This window comes from Alosa pseudoharengus, unplaced genomic scaffold (genome assembly GCF_046254945.1).
Source record: "Alosa pseudoharengus isolate Yale_2024_CS ecotype anadromous, Long Island Sound unplaced genomic scaffold, YU_APseudo_1.1 YU_APseudo_1.1_scf_1, whole genome shotgun sequence".
NCBI lineage: Eukaryota > Metazoa > Chordata > Actinopteri > Clupeiformes > Clupeidae > Alosa > Alosa pseudoharengus.
In genome coordinates this window covers 25,198,759-25,215,456 of record NW_027468564.1, presented here as the reverse complement: position 1 = coordinate 25,215,456, position 16,698 = coordinate 25,198,759, and the positions used below count along the sequence as shown (strand labels likewise).

Genomic DNA, 16,698 nt, shown 5'->3' with positions numbered 1-16,698 from the left:
AAAGCCCTTGTAATTCAGATAGTCCAACCGGTGTAGTGATGGGGGCTTGATTTGAATGTGGCAGCCATCAATGGCACCCACAGCTTTATCAAACACTGGATTTTTAGATATCTGGCCAAATCTAAGTCCAATATTGTCTAGATCTGCAGGCTTTGGGAAAGAGATGGCTCGATGTAAATTGTTCCAGATGTTTTGAGCGGTTTTGTGAATGACACGGTGGACTGTTGATCGGGGTACACTGAATACCCGTGGCACCACACGATACGACAGTCCATGAGCAAGCCAGTAAAGATACATGAGGACCTCCAGTTCATGGCCCCAGCCATGATCCTGCTCGCTTTTCAGCAGTCTCTGCAGAGCATGTATGGCCCGTCTACTCAGTCTGAAGTCCTCCTTTAGCTCCAGCTCTTCATTCAACCACAACTGCAGGATGGGTACGTGGATATTCAGATGACAGTAGGTCATAATACGGCCACTCTGAAGAACAAACAATAAACATTATTGGACAAAAGTCACCAGCTTTAACAGGCACAAACAGTAGCCTAGGCTAAACTTCACTGTTTTTACCAATTCAGTTCACAATGAGTGTGCTTTGTGATGCCTCTAAAATAGCCTACAAACGAAAAATTAAAAAGCAAATCAAACATTCAACTGAGTTACATAGAGCTTGAGTAGGCCTAATCACAGGAAATGGCAATAATAACATAGAAGAACAATTAACTTTTTGTTTTGATTTAGCGATTTTGACGCGATCATGTATCAAAATAGTAGGACTAGTGCCCCTACGATTCCCATTCACAAAAACACCCTGCATTTTGGCGAAAGTTATGCTTTAACCATGAGCGTCACTATACTAGGCTACTACTAAACAGGGAGGCTAACTGTTTAAACAAAAGTTACATTTAACTGTAGGCTACAGAGAAAACTTGTTCAACAGAAACGTTCGCAAATTTTGAACCATAGACTGATGTGAACGCACGCACCTCTCGAGCAGGTAAGACCAACGTTAACGTTACATCCAAGTTCAGGACAACCTTACATTTAAAAAAAAAAAATCCACATACCTGAAAGACATCCGACATCGCTAGTAGGCGTCGAAGACGTCTTCTGTTCATCTCATTTCTTCTCCGTTGGTTGGTTAAACGGAGAAGGATGATAAAAGCTAACATAACACCTGGAGCAGGCATTTTCATCAATGAAACGTCTACTACTAGGCTACTTTCGTTGATGCGTGTGACGTAGGAGAACTCGTTAGCTACTAATGACGCAATGACGCATGGAGTGGTATCCCATTTCGTAGGTAAAGATTTCAATCCCTTAACACTTCTCACTCCGTTGTGAAGGGGCACTCCCCAGTGAAGGGCACTTCAATGAAGTGGTAGGGTGAAGGGAAGAGAATTGGGACTGGGCCTATGTCTAGCATAGCTATACAGCATAGACATAGCGAGTCCCTACCGAGAAAACCAACCATGCAACATCCAAAAGCGGTGCCCAACAAATCTCGCGAGAATCGTGAAACATTACCTTGTCAGTACATCCAGCTCTTTGGAGATAGTGTTTGCCTGTTGCTAATCCTTCACCTCCACAACAAAAGCATTTGCATTGTGTATAGGGGATAAGTCACGAGAAGTTTGCTATTTACAATAGCAGAGTAACATATCAATACATTGCGACTCTAGAGGGAGCTTTACACTTGCCAAAAATACCTAAACCTGTATATTGTACCTTTTACTCATTTGATTTTACTGTAATATTAGTACGAGTTTGGCAAATTAAATAAAGATGTGATTTTAACAGTGGATAACTATACTAGACATTACAAACATCATAGACTTTCACCACTGTACCTGGACCTGTTCAGTTTTGATGTCTTCAGCTGAAGAGACAGGGTATTCTGCTCTGAGGGCGGATTCTTCTACTGCAGACGCAAACAAAGAAGACACTTAGTGTGAACAGACTACGCTTCCTTTTTGACAAGAATAGTTGGCCAGGGCGGTTTTTTTATTTGAAAAATAACTCACAGCAAAAAAAAAAAAAAAAAAAAAAAAAAAAAAAAAACAGTTAAGGGAGTTTTTACTGCCATAATGTGCAATAATAATGAGTTAATGGTAGCTAACATGCTAGTTTTTGAAACCACTGCAATAAAGACACGTGCTGGCCAGAAAATTTGGGACAGGTCCAGTCTATCTACACAAATGAATATGATGATACATTTTAACTCTGACGTCATATTAGTCATATGTGTGTGTGTGTGTGTGTGTGTGTGTGTGTGTGTGTTTGTGTGTTGTGTATGTGTGTTGCTCTTTTCACCTATGCACTCCTTGTCAGAGCCTCTCCGCTCCCCATATCCACTTTCACCATCTTCTTCTTTAACTGCAAGGACCAGACCACCACACGGCTCTTGCTGAGTCTGAGAAGTAAACAAAACCATCAGAGTGTGTGTGCGCGTGTGTGATTGTGTGTGTGCCAAGCAAGCTGACACATATCCATGTGTTTGACATGATGTGTATATGTAACAAACACCGTACCTGGAACAGCTCTGATCTGGGGTCAGTTATCTCTAACGTTACTGCAAAAGCAGAAAAAAAGGAAACGTATTCACATTTAATCCTCCAGCATAATAGAGTACAATTGTGTTGCACTCAGTGGATATTCAACACAGGACATTAGTGTGTGTGTGTGTGTGTGTGTGTGTGTGTGTGTGTGTTGTGTGTGTATGTGGGTGTGTCTGTGTGTGTGTGTGTGTGTGTGTGTGGTGCGTGTGTGTGTCTGTGTGTGTGTGTGTGTGTGTGTGTGTGTGTGTCTGCTTACCAGACTGACTGGACTCTCCATGGCCATAATCCTCCTCCTCCTCTTCCTCATTCTCCTCTTCCTCAGCCTCTTCTTCTTTATTGCAAGAGACTGGAGCCTCAAACAGCTTCTGACCCTCAGGAGAGACCATCTGACTCTGAACACGAGACGAGTACAAGACAAGCCCATCAAAATTGAGTGTTAATAGGTGAACACGAGACGAGTAAGAGACAAGCCCATCAAAATTGAGTGTTAATAGGTGAACACGAGACGAGTACGAGACAAGCCCATCAAAATTGAGTGTTAATAGGTGTGAGTGAGCGGGTGGTTAAAGGTACACTATGCAATATTTTCACCTTAAAGGATAATTCCAGTATTTAGTACTTTGAGTCCCTTTTCTGGTTTGTTTTGGATGAACTAGAGTGGTGGAAACCGAAATTTTGACAATGGGTCCTGTCTCGACTTTCTGACTCGTTTTGAATCGCCTTTGACTGTTTCAGAGTGGCTGGCTATGGGCATGCACAAACATGTCCTTAAAACAACCCTTAATGACTACCACAACTAGGGCTGCACAATTAATCGAATTTTAATCACGATCACGATTTTGGCTTCCCACGATCAAATTTACGTGATCGAGCGATATTAAAAATGCGTGCTCTATCCATAGAACCAACCTGGCAACCCATAGAACGCTCCGCTACAAAACAAATCAAGCGCTCCTTAAACTTGTCTGACCATGTGCCTGCAGGCAGCCTACCAATGACCGCTGTTCCCTGCACTGCTCAGCCTGATGCACTGCTCAGTTTGTATGCACTGTGGACTAATAGCATTATGTTAACTATTAGTAGGCTAGTTAGATTATACAAAAAAACGACGATCAAAAATCAAATGTGTGGTATGTGTGGCGCAGCAGAAGGCTTGTCCCCCGAAACGGATCATCCGTTGTTCGAAAATATTTCGGATTTCAGGCAAGTGAAGTTAACCAAAAACATAAGCAAAGCAGGGCTCTCAACTCATACCGTGAAACACATCACATGACGTAAACCACACATGCCTTTTTTTAGCACGGTAACTTTTAGTCCTTGTTTGCTTCCTCCGATAAAGCCTATAATAAGAGTTGAGCTAACGACGGGATCCGTGAATTTATTCATGTATTTTATAAGCTACATGTGCAACCTACAATGCATATGCGTTTCAAGACACAGCCTACGCAAAACGAGTAAACAATAATGAAAATGTAGCCTACACGTCAGTGGTTTACATATCAACGAATGACTAAACCAGGGGTGTCCAAACTGCGGCCCGCCACGCACTTTAATCCGGCCCGCCGAGCATTTATTAGTTTATTATAGGCTGCTCGCTATTTCTTTCCAGCGATACACGACGTTGTGGTCAACTTTAGGCTACTGCAAACTGCTTTACACTCTTCTTAGACAACGTTTACAATGTCAAAACAGCTTGTTACATCGAGATAGATAGTATCTCTATAGCAGCAGATCTAACTATGTTATGCTACTCCATTTGGGAAACGTATTTGAGTGCACGAGAGGGAGAGAGCAGGATGGCAACAGTAGTTCCCACTACTGACCATTATAAACTGTAAGAGGGCACAGCCATAGGCACAGCACTAGCCATAGCAAAGAGTCTTTGACAGTGCACCATTTATAAATGATTTAAACAGCATCAAATTAACAGTATTTCTTAAGAAATTAAGTTGTCATTTAAATAATACAAAATGTTATTATTATTATTATTATTATTATTATTATTATTATTATTATTATTAGTGTGTGGCCCGCAGGCCAATTTTCAAAACCCAATGTGGTTCTTGAGTCAAAAAGTTTGGAAACCCCTGGACTAAGCGATTAAACTCAGGAACAAGAAGCAGAGCTTAACTGGCTAATGGGGAGCATTGGGAGGATTCCCGGTGGGCCGTTAACGTTTCCCCAAATATTAACAAAGTAGCATGCACAAAAAATTAGTTTGGAAGTTTGGAAGTCGCAGTCAAGTCTATATTTGCAGTAATTTAGGGGAGTAAATGTGAAGGAAAGAATTTGGATGAGCCAGATAGCAAGTCAAATATGTTTAGGGAAAAAATATTTTTGTCACTAAAATGAATTAATAATCGTGATAAATAATCGTGATCTCAATATTGATCAAAATAATCGTGATTATCATTTTGGCCATAATCGTGCAGCCCTAACCACAACGTTGCTGAATGTATGTTCAGGCATGAAAACGGGTCAGGGGTGAAAAAGGTGAGAAGGGCGCGCAAAGAGGGAAATGGCCGTTTCATAGCAAAACAAGCGCGAGTGACATTGTTGCCAATATTGCATAGCTTCCATGGAGTATGAAGTTGCCTAAAACCAGAGATTTATAAAGAAAACAAACTACAAAATGACTAATTCAAAAAAAAAAAAAAAAACTTTATTTCTTGTTTTTGGCTTGGGCCAAAGTGTGAAGGGGCCCGCTTGCTCTGTTTGGCAACATGCTTCAGTCTGGCCCTCCTCTCCTCCTCAGTAATCTACATGAGTGACTTTTTTTCTTTCTTTCTTTCTTTGTGGCTGAAGATTTCATAGGCCTAAGGGACACTTCATTGTAGACTATTAGAATAAGTCTGAATAAGATAAGTCTGAATATTTGTTGGACCAAACCAGGTAATAAATAAACTTGGGTAGGGTAGGCTTTAATTTGTAAAATTGGTTTGAAATGTTTTAACCTTCAGCCTTGGCTACATACAGATTGTGGCATTGTGCTAGTGTGTTTAACCAACCAATAAAGTTGTGTGAACAGTGTTCACATGTTAAACTGTACCCTGTAGACACAGGACAGTGATCTGATCAGGTTACTGAACGTTTCTTAAAAGACAGCATTACCATGTCAAACACTGCTTTTGTCTCTGAACTCCGCACCAGCCCAGTTTAGGGGCATTTAATTCAACTATTTAGTTATTCACATTTTTTTGTCCCTTTGCTATAGGCGACTGATACAGTATGCCTATTTGCTTCACCTTTTGTCGATCTAGATGGCTCAAACTGCACGTATTCTTCATCAAATGAACTCGTTATGTCTATATTTCTGTCCAATATCGCTAACTTTAACAACAGCCTATGCTACGTTGCCAATCTCAACGTCTTTTTCTGACAGAAGTTGAAAGTTTCAACTAGCCCACCTGTGACATCAATTAAGCATCTCTCCTCGCCGGGCTCACATTCCAGCTGACATTTCAGACGCATCTATCTGCAGTCACACAGACATAGAGGCTATTCCAGCGCTATTCGCGATGCGTCCGCGGCAAAAATTAGCTTCCACTGTTTAATAGGCTAAATGCATAGGGGCTGCATTCACATATTCCTTGCTGGATCAGACAAGTTTGTAATGGGGCTCTGACAACGCATCAAGATGCGTTCCCGTCTGCGCATGGTTTGTAAACTCAGTTGTAACTTAATAGCCTACCCCACCCCCCCACAATATTTTCTCATCAGATCTGCGCGAACCACTTAAGTCCCCCATTTTGGATTCAAAATGGCGAATTTCGCCGAAAGGTGAGGAGTTTTCATGCTTGTATGCTATTTCAGGTTAGTTTGCAACAATGTACACGTTTAACCAAAGTCCTTAGCTGCTACCAAGCTAGCGAAGATCACTAGCCATTCCCATTCACTTTCAGTTTACTGTGCTAACGTTAGCTAACTAGCTCAGTTAACAGGCAAAATTAAATGATTTATTCCATGTCCGAAAGTGTGTTTCATTGGCATCACACACAAGCAATGACAAAAGAAAACAGTTAATGTTTTGACACACCTATTTAAGAGTCCGGAACTAGGGCAGTCATCTAGGTAGATTTGCAACGAGATGAGCTGCGACTAGATATGGTAACGTTAAATGCTTTGCGACAGCTGGCAACGACGTGCGCCATTTAATTTACACAGCTGCAACTCCTTCTGCGGCGGTTTCGTCTCGATGCGGATCTTTGGTGTGAATTGGGTGTCATAGATATATACACTAGATGTCGCCTTGACTACTGCTGTTCATTGGAACGAATGCGTCAATCGAGACGCCATCTTGCTTCAGTGATCCACTCCTCTATAATGCATTAGCGTCAATCTGGGCAAAGATCTAGCGAAAATAAAATCACCATAAATCGTCAAAATCTCAAGCAATTATCTAGTTTTTTGGGTTGTTCCAACTGACAGGCATGTATTTATGGTTGAGTCTAGAGAAAACTAAGCTTAAGACGATAATAAAGATACATTTTACCCGTCTAGCCCCATAGACTCCCATTCATTCTGCACTAGCTAGCGGCGGCCCCTAGAGGAACAATGAGTAAACTGCAACCAGGTTCGATACAATGAAAGTAAACAGACTCTTCGTAGACAGGCTGTGGTTGAGGCCACATACTCCTCGTCTCGTTTACTCATGTAAGTTGTAATCTCACCAGAAGTTGCTGTAGATCTGTAGAACATTTACCTCTGCTACTACATAGGCTACGCCAGTCGTTACTTTTATATGCATGGGTCAGTGCCATGGGCAAACGAGATGTAGCTGAATTCATAAATGACAAAACCATGAGAAAGGTGATTTTCTTACGTTTCAACAACAAAGAAGCCGATCTGCCATCATTGTGAGAAGTTCCCAAATTTGTCGCTAATCACCAAAAAGGTTTTCTATCGCTGGGGATGGCCAAACGTCGCTAAATAGGTAACGCTGACAATACAGGAGAACTAGTTTAGCGATTCAGATCCCTGTACCATGATGGCGGCGGTGTTGACGCATGCTGAGAAGCAGAAGGCGACATCTAGTGTATATATCTATGATTGGGTGTTATGTTTTTGATGTGCAACGGCTACCGTAGTTCTATTAGGTTGCAATATAATCCCTAAACACTAGATGGGAGAAGTTCTTCCACATGGGACCTTTACGTTCAGTTGAAAAGAACTTGTCATATTGAGAAATATGCACCAGTGCATGAGCAAAATGTAGCCTAGTCCTTCAACACATTTTAATGAAGCGCATAAAGTGCGTGGCGGGCCGTAGTTTGCCCACCTCTGTTGTAGATCATAGCTATACCTGAAGTGCTTTGAGGATCATTTAATTCCATGTCTATTGAGTCAACTTATTTAAAAAGTAAAAAATGGGCCTTTCAGCCAATAGGGAGTTGTTTTTTATTTTAAAAAATGTGTCATTCACAGCTGTGTTGCTGTTATCTGTTGTGCTATAGTTATCTCTATGACCTCAGCAGGAGGACCAGGCAGAAGCCCACTAGGAAGTGTCTGTGCTGGGAAATGTTGGTGGTCTGTGCCAGTCTGAGGACAAGAAAGGGTCATGAATAGAAAGCAGCCAAAGAGAATCGTTGATAACAGCACAAGTGACGGTGTAAAAAAAATAAAAAATAAAAAAAACATTTGGCGGCACACCATGAACGCAATTTAAAAAAAAAATAACATGTTATGGTCCATAATCTCATCGCGATTAACATGTGATTAACACTGACAGCAAGTGTGTGTGTGTCTGTGTGTGTGTGTGTGTATGTGCTTGTTAATGTGTGTGTGTGTGTGTTAGTATACTATGTGCACGTTTGTGTATGTGTGTGTGTGTGTGTGTGTGTACCTTAACCTGAAGTTGCCTCTCAACACCCTGCAGCCATTCTTGCCCTTCCTGCAACACCCTGTAGGAGTCAGAAGAGATCAAAGGCTACATAAGTTATAAACTAGATGTACCACATAACGGTACAAAATATGACTGCCACTCAGCTCTGCATATTCTCTCTGCAAAAATAATTCACGCATGTCAATATGTCTCCATCCCTTTTGTTGGTATGTGTGTTTCTGCTGTTGTGGGTATGTGTGCTTCTGTGTTTGTCTATGTTAACTTATGAGTGTGTGTGTGTTTGTGTGTGTGTGTGTGTGTGTGTGTGTGTGTTTGCTGTTGTGGGTATGTGTGCTTCTGTGTTTGTCTATGTTAACTTATGAGTGTGTGTGTGTTTCTGCTGTTGTGGGTATGTGTGCTTCTGTGTTTGTCTATGTTAACTTATGAGTGTGTGTGTGTTTGTGTGTTTGTGTGTGTGTGTGTGTGTTTGCTGTTGTGGGTATGTGTGCTTCTGTGTTTGTCTATGTTAACTTATGAGTGTGTGTGTGTTTCTGTGTTTGTGTGTGTGTGTGTGTGTTTGCTGTTGTGGGTATGTGTGCTTCTGTGTTTGTCTATGTTAACTTATGTGTGTGTGTGTGTGTGTGTGTGTGTGTGTTTGCTGTTGTGGGTATGTGTGCTTCTGTGTTTGTCTATGTTAACTTATGAGTGTGTGTGTGTGTGTGTGTTTGCTGTTGTGGGTATGTGTGCTTCTGTGTTTGTCTATGTTAACTTATGTGTGTGTGTGTGTGTGTGTGTTTGCTGTTGTGGGTATGTGTGCTTCTGTGTTTGTCTATGTTAACTTATGAGTGTGTGTGTGTGTGTTTGCTGTTGTGGGTATGTGTGCTTCTGTGTTTGTCTATGTTAACTTATGAGTGTGTGTGTGTTTGTGTGTGTGCCATGTCCATGTGTGTGGAAGTCATGAATAACGGCAGTCATAACACCCCCCCACCATCTCTCTCTCTCTCTCTCTCTCACTGTACCTCTCTTTACGCTGCTGCGTCTGAAGCTGCTGACACAAGTCCCTCAGTTCATTCCTCAGTAAGACCACAGTCTGTAAACACACACACAAAGACTGCTGAAATCTCCCAACAGATAAATACAGTCCAAAAATAAATAAATCAATAATCATTTTATAACTCTTTTGTTGCAGAGCTAAGTGCAACTTTTAAGAGTATAGAAGTAGGCTACTTTAAACAAGCTATTATACCTGCATAATGTTTGCGGTCATGAATAAATAATCAGAAATGCATCATTCTTTTCTTTTTATATCAGTAGTTTTTATATCACATAATAATTTATCTACTGTCCTGTCCTGTCAATGCACACTTACAATGCATGCAATTAGTAATTGGGGCAATTCCCCAGCAGTGGTAGCCTGGCTAGCGCCACCACTTCTCAATGAGACGTGGTCTGGGAACCAAACGTTCATTTTCTCGTATTTGAAAAAAAAAATGCCCAGATCCGTTTATTGGGTGCCACGGATGTCTATCAAATGCGTCTGTGCATAACTCATCCCCTATCTCAGGCGAAAATTTGCTCCATGGTCTCCAGGCTGCCTTAGCAGCTGAATCAAATCGCGCGCAAGGCAGCATGGGAACACCCAGGCTACAGCAGTGGCGTTTTCTCCCGGAGGCCAAGGGAAGCCAGGCTTCCCCTACCTCGTCCGACAATCGCTGTTATTGTAAATAAAACAATTTGTTCCATCATTTTATAGTTTTCTTCATTCTTGCTGTGCTGCCATCTCCCGTTTTCATGTAGTGTTTTGCAATGAGTGAAATTGTATTTAGTGAATGTGGTGACTGAATCACCTCAATTCGCCTTATTCACCAGGCGGCCATTACGAGGCTATAGGGTACACTTGCCATTACACCTCAGTCCAGCAGATGGTGGTGGTAATGCACTCCGTTTGCAAACTGCCAAAAAAAAACTCACTGAAGAAGAAGAACAGGCCAGTGAACCCTTCTTTCGGTGAGCTTTTTTTTAGCAGTTTGCAAACGGAGTGCATTACCACCACCATCTGCTGGACTGAGGTGTAATGGCAAGTGTACCCCTCAGCCTCGTAATGGCCGCCGGGTGAATAAGGCAATTTCCTCATACACACACACACACCTGGTTGGCTTGTGTAAGGGAGCGGTCTTTTTCCTCCAGGCGTTTCTGTAGTTCATCAATCTTCGCCTGCAGCTGGCGGTTTGACTCTGCCAGTTCTGTTAGACTCCGCCCAGTCTCCACATCCTTCTCCTCCAGACGACGGATCAATACACAAAGCTCCCGGTTTCGACCTACTGCATGCTGCACACACACACACACACACACACACTAATTAACATTCTGAAGAATTGCTTAGAGGGGTATTCCATCATCCTCGCTAATGAAGGCGGCGCCTAACAGAAATAGCTTGGCTTGAACTAGCGTAGACTTTCACTTGGGGCTGAAGCCGTTCCATTCACTGAAGTTAGCTGCATCTAGCCTTCGTTTATTCAAGCGAGGCTTAGGTCAGCTTCATGTCTACTCGTGCATGAGGTAGAAAAGTAGACACAAACAGTAGATTGACGAAAAGAGGATAGGTCATAAAATTAAGGCAATACTAGATGATTTCTGTTTGATTTACAAGCTTCATCTACAGCAGGGATCACCAAATGGCGGACCGCGGTCCGAGTCCGGACCGTGACGTGACGTGATCCTATTCGGACCCAGACCATAATAGGCTAATTTAGATTTTCACGTAAGATTTCAAAGCTGTGCTAAATGTTTCGTTGGTTAGGATAACAGCATTTACTTCAGGAGCTTCAGGAACCATCATTTTGCTTGCTGCTACGAGTCAGTGAGTAAAGCAGCCTACTATGGAGAAGAGACTGATAGCCTGAAACGAGCAAGGAGAGGAGACGGGACGAGAAACAATCAGATAAGTTATTTTCAAATCATCGATTGATTTTTGATTGATTAATTTAATTAAACTTGCTGATTAATGGGTTCAAGGAACCAGCTGGGGAATATCCATCTTTGTCTCAGCTCAAATTTTATTTTAAGTTCCCGTTAAGATCTTAAAAATAGCCAAGGCTACTCAGTTTTTCTCCCCAATTACTCTTATCTTGCCTTATTTCTCCTCATTTCGAATGTTGCCTTTTAGGCTACTTATTTTATTTCACATTAAACATTAGGCCTAGGCCTACAATCTTCTATTTCTTGAATTTCCCCTTGGGGATCAATTATGTATGTATGTATGTATGTATGTATGTATGTATGTATGTATGTATGTATGTATCTATCTATATATCTACAACTAGGCTCCATCCATCCATCCTAATATTATACATACATACATATAGCCTACATAGCCTAAACACGCAAGTTAAACATTATGTTGCTCCGGACCTTTGCTTGAGGAAATTTTCCGTAACTGGACCTCGCTGAAGATTAATTGAATACCCCTGATCTACAGGATTTTCATCGAAAGTCATCAAATTGAAGATCAAGAGAAAAAAAATGAGATGGTTGCCTACATAAATTGGAGAATAATGAAAACATAAATTTAAACAACAATGAGTTTGAAATCAATTGTGAGTTTGATTGTCTTCACTCTTGTGTGTGTGTGTGTGTGTGTGTGTGTGTGTGTGTGTGTGTGTCTTACCTGCAATACTTGAGTGATAAACTGAGTTGCCTTCTCCAGGTCAATGCAGGCTTGCTTGTGACTCATCATATCAACATGCTGCTGCTGACCACTTTCATCCATGATCTACACAGAGGACACAACAGCACTTCACGCACGGTCCATCAACTGACAACCATGCCAATAAGTAGACGTCCACACAAACTAGCCTAAAATGTTAAAATATAAATTTTCCATAAAGAGGAGACTAGGCCTAGAGTAGCCTATAAGGGCCAAACATTAAGAAAAAAAGAAATATTTTGTCATGACAAGATTAAACTTTAAATTTGAAATGTCCAGATTAAAGTAGACTTGTCGAAGTTGACATTTCAAATATAAATTTGACATAGCCCATCATGTCGACTTTAATCTCAACTGCTCCACAGCACACTGTGTTTCTGGGCTAAAAAAAACAAAAAAAAAAACAAGGATTTCCTTGTTGCTAAACCCGATTTTGAAATAGTCAACTGCACCAAATCCTCTATACAAGGTATTTTGTTGCGGACTGACTGTCCGGACTCACTGGCAGCTAATGTCTCCAAACTAGTTTTGATGGACAAATCTAGAATAAAGACGAAATGTCGTATGTGATGATATAATTTTGGAAATTTCAACTTTAATCTCGACAGTAAAATCTGGACCATCAAGATAAAAGTCGACATGCTATTTCAACTTAATTGTCGAAATTTCGAGTTTAATGTCGACATGTCAAGATTAATTATTATATCATAATAGATAGTCAGTCATAGGTGACTCAATCAGGAATGGAAGTCGATTAAAAACCAAGAGGAGGTTAACTTTAACTTAATGACAAAATCGACACCCCCTTCCCCCTATAAAATTGGCTGTATCTTGGAAAGTATTGATCTTACATAAAATACATGTTTGTTAACCTGACTCCGCCAGATGGATTTGCTCCGCATATCCATCTGGGAACTTTTCATTGAAGAACTTTTGGGAAGGGGCGGAAATACTGGTTAGCTGATTGGATAAACCATCTGTCTATCACTACCTTTGTTGGTTATCGACGGGCCAAATCAACCAATTAGATGAACAAAGTGTTCTTCTAATGCCTTCGTTTAACATACAATTAAGTTAGGTAACGTGACTAACGTTAAGACGTTAAGAATTTGTATGTGACATGAACCTAATCAACGACAATTCCCATCAAGTTTTCACGGTAGGCCCTACACTTCTGAAGAAAGTATATTCCTCCATTGTGAACTGGAATCAGCCGTGGAGGATGTCTGTGTCTTTCATTCCTCCCAGCTGCATGGCTGAGACTCATAGCTTCACAGCTTACCCAGGAATACTTTCTAATTTGAATAAAACTTGCGCGATAGCTATGCTCATCTCTGTGGATGCCGTCATGTTGTTCGTTGCGTCACACCTCAACCCGCCTCAAAGCCAACGCTGATTGGACGTTCGTTTGGTGAACTGCTCCAAATTCTCTTTAACGTAAAGTATCCAGACTGATCTGCGAGTGAAACCCTGAAGCTCGCGAGATCAGGATGGTCTCACGAGGCTACATGTTTGTGTGTCTCCTGGGTAACATAGGTAGGCCTACACCTGGTAATTTTTTCAGAATTTTTTGAGACCTAAGTGCGTGGGCCCTGGTTGAATTGACGTGGAACGACCCAGATGTAGTATGTTGCCTGGGAGGCCGTAGAATGTGTGTTGTGATTTTGGAAGCACTAGGCTCAATGAGAGTGAAGCTATTGAATTGTATCCCCGATAAAAAATATATTATAAATAGGGTGAGTCAGTTTTTCAATAATTAGGAGGTGTAGTAGCCTACATTGCTAGGGAGGCCCTAGCTGGGTGTTGTGATTTCGGAAGCACTAGGCTCAATAATAGTGAAGCTATTTTAAAATGTATCTTTGTAGGCCTATCCATTATCGGTTTTGCACTTTGTAGACGGTCCCTAGACGCTGGAAGCAGAATGCTCAAGGGACGCATTTTATTTATCTACATATGCTATACGGTGCTTTCTGATAAAACCGGGTTGTAGCTTGTTGTCTACCATACTACGGTTAGATATAGCTGTATATTATGTCATGAAAACGTTTCGCCTATGACTTAGGCTATTGAACCGCAAAACGCGAATCTTGCAAATCTGCCCATTTCTGTCTAACACTAAAAGTGAAAAATACGGTGCTCTTTGTTTCGCCGGTTTACTCATGGTTCCGACTCTCAATAGAAGATGTCTTTCAACTTCAACTTTAAGTTCGCCGTCAACGCACAACTCTAGGTTGAACTAATTGGATCCGGTGTTTTGGAGCCGACAGCTCAGGTTTAGTCGCCACAGGTTCAGACAACTCAGAGGTTAGCTTTTATCTCAAGGTTTGTTAAATCTGGAGATTTATATAGCCTAATCCCCAGAAGTTGTAGGCTACACCAACAGATACACCGTTAACTAATTTGTAGACTAGCCTACCTCAGTCAAACACTCACCTTACTTCGTACATCCCTCTGGTACCAATCGGTGTGTTGTAACTTTAAACCCTCGGGGCTCGAGGCAAAGCTCAGTGTATCGCCTGTCAGTTTCTGCATTATTTTGTGTACGAATGACCTCAGTTATCTTCTTTGACCAATGTTAAGGTTTCCATAGTTGAAAGGCGACAGACAGGTGGATTTGTTTAGATGCTCTCTGAAGCTTCAGCGTCAGCGATTGACGCTTTCTTCTTCTTCTTTTTTTCTTTGGCGGTTGGCAAACAGCTTTTAGGTGCATTACCGCCACCTTCTGAATAGGAGTGTGGGTCTGAATACTACATCCCTCTAAATTCTATGGAATAAACCTGTTGTTTTCAAATATTGAAAAACACATCTAAAACATTGTTCCCCAGAATTTCTTTGCAGTATATCTGTTATGTCCAGACTTTTTTTTTTTCTTGTGCTAGCTGCTGTATAAGTGTCTGTCGTTCCTGTTGGAATTTAGGACACTGTACTATGACATGTTCTACGGTTGCTTGAATTAATAGATTGACGCTTTCGGTATTCAATTAATGCCTTAATCTTATCGCCCTCTGCAGTCCTGGATGAGAATTCTAGGTAAAAAAATGCCTAGCCTACAGATGCAGCCATTTGGTTCTCAATTTCATTTTACTATATCTACTTACCTATAGGCCTAGGCCAGTGTTTGCCAAGCCTTTTCAGACCAAGGACCACTTATCCAATAATAATAATTACTTTTTGCTCAGTCATAGTTGTAACATTCAGCTGTTTTTTAAGGCCTTAAAACATGCTGGGTGTCTTACCTGAGTAGGCCTAACTAGAGGATTATGTAGGAATGTATCTCAGTTAATTGCCATGCAGGAATGTATCTCAGTTAATTGCTCCATTATCACCTCTCTCAGTCTTATGTGAATAGGTAATTGATTATGGATTGTAACTGCTTTAGTCAGAGCTCATGTCACTGCGCATGTCCACCCCCCCCCCCCCCCATAGGCCACATGCTTTGTTTGGGTAATGACCCTCCTATTGTTGGTTGATAGCTCTGTTCTGCTGTGTGAGTGTGTGTGAAAAGCCTTCATACCTTGCTTCCAAGTTTTGTTTCATCACAGTCCCTTTATACTATTTGAGTTTAGATTTTTCATACTTTAGTTTGATTTGATTTAATCGGTTTAATTCGATTTACCTTGATTCGATTTAATCTTCCATTTTAAAGTCATGATTCGAATCAATTTTCCATCTTTTAAAAATATATTACTATCAATGCATGTATTATATTGTTTACTTTTTTGTCCTATTTCCAGTTATGTTTTGCTGGGCTTTTATTTTAAAACCATTCCTACCAAGCTACTGAACAGAACAGGCATAAACATAGATGTGATTGCAGTAGCAACATGAAATCACACGGAATGATAATCTGATTTTCACAGAACACTCCGAGGAGACACAAAGCTAGTGTTTTAGTGTTCACAGAATATTACACTTTTATTGTGTGTTTTGTTGGACTCTGTCTAGAACTTCATTTGAATCAATTCAAATTTGAGCAGCCTATGTTAGTGTTAACTGATGTGAATGAATGAATTTGTGATTTCAGAGAAACAGGAAGAGGTTTTAGTTTGGTTGATGATTTGATTTCAAAGTTCAAAGTACTATGACATGTTCTACGGTTGCTTGAATGCCACACTCACAGTAACCATCAGCATGCTTTCTCATTAGAACTAGTGTGCTGTTCAACCCTGTATGCCCATACCTCATTCTTGACACAATATCCTCCTCCTGTTTGTTTCTGCTGGTACTCCTACTCCATCCTACATTCTTTTGAATTGAATGCAGATGCCTGCCTGTAACTTCATTATCCCATAAATATTGCCATATTTCCTTATTCTTAGCTTTAATCATGTTTTTAATTTCAGCTTTGCTATATTGTACCTGAATACCTATACTGTCTTGTTTTGTTGCCTGTTTAGCATACTTGTCTGCCACTTCATTCCCCACTACTCCTACATGGGCTGGAACCCACCCCAGAAGGATGCTGACTCCTGAATTGGTTAACCTATTTACCAAATGCACTATCTCATATATAATATCCTGCCTGGATTCAGAATGTACATTCCTTATACTTAATAGATTGACGCTTTCGGTATTCAATTAATGCCTTAATCTTATCGCCCTCTGCAGTCCTGGAT

General features: G+C 40.9%; 1 protein-coding gene across 1 annotated transcript in view; it reads right to left on the bottom strand.

Annotated features, from left to right (window-relative positions):
• LOC143123425 (uncharacterized) overlaps nt 1-14,732 on the bottom strand; it is a 34,981-nt gene extending 20,249 nt beyond the window's left edge. Inside the window, exons 1-8 of the mRNA XM_076284841.1 lie at nt 14,516-14,732; nt 12,044-12,148; nt 9,396-9,466; nt 8,398-8,455; nt 2,812-2,947; nt 2,529-2,569; nt 2,311-2,410; nt 1,848-1,918 (exon numbers count right to left, since the gene is read on the bottom strand). Of these exons, the coding sequence (XP_076140956.1) occupies nt 1,848-1,918; nt 2,311-2,410; nt 2,529-2,569; nt 2,812-2,947; nt 8,398-8,455; nt 9,396-9,466; nt 12,044-12,148; nt 14,516-14,614 (681 nt within the window). The 5' untranslated portion in view covers nt 14,615-14,732. The remainder of the gene's footprint in view (nt 1-1,847; nt 1,919-2,310; nt 2,411-2,528; nt 2,570-2,811; nt 2,948-8,397; nt 8,456-9,395; nt 9,467-12,043; nt 12,149-14,515) is intronic.
• Between the last annotated feature and the right edge of the window lie 1,966 nt (nt 14,733-16,698).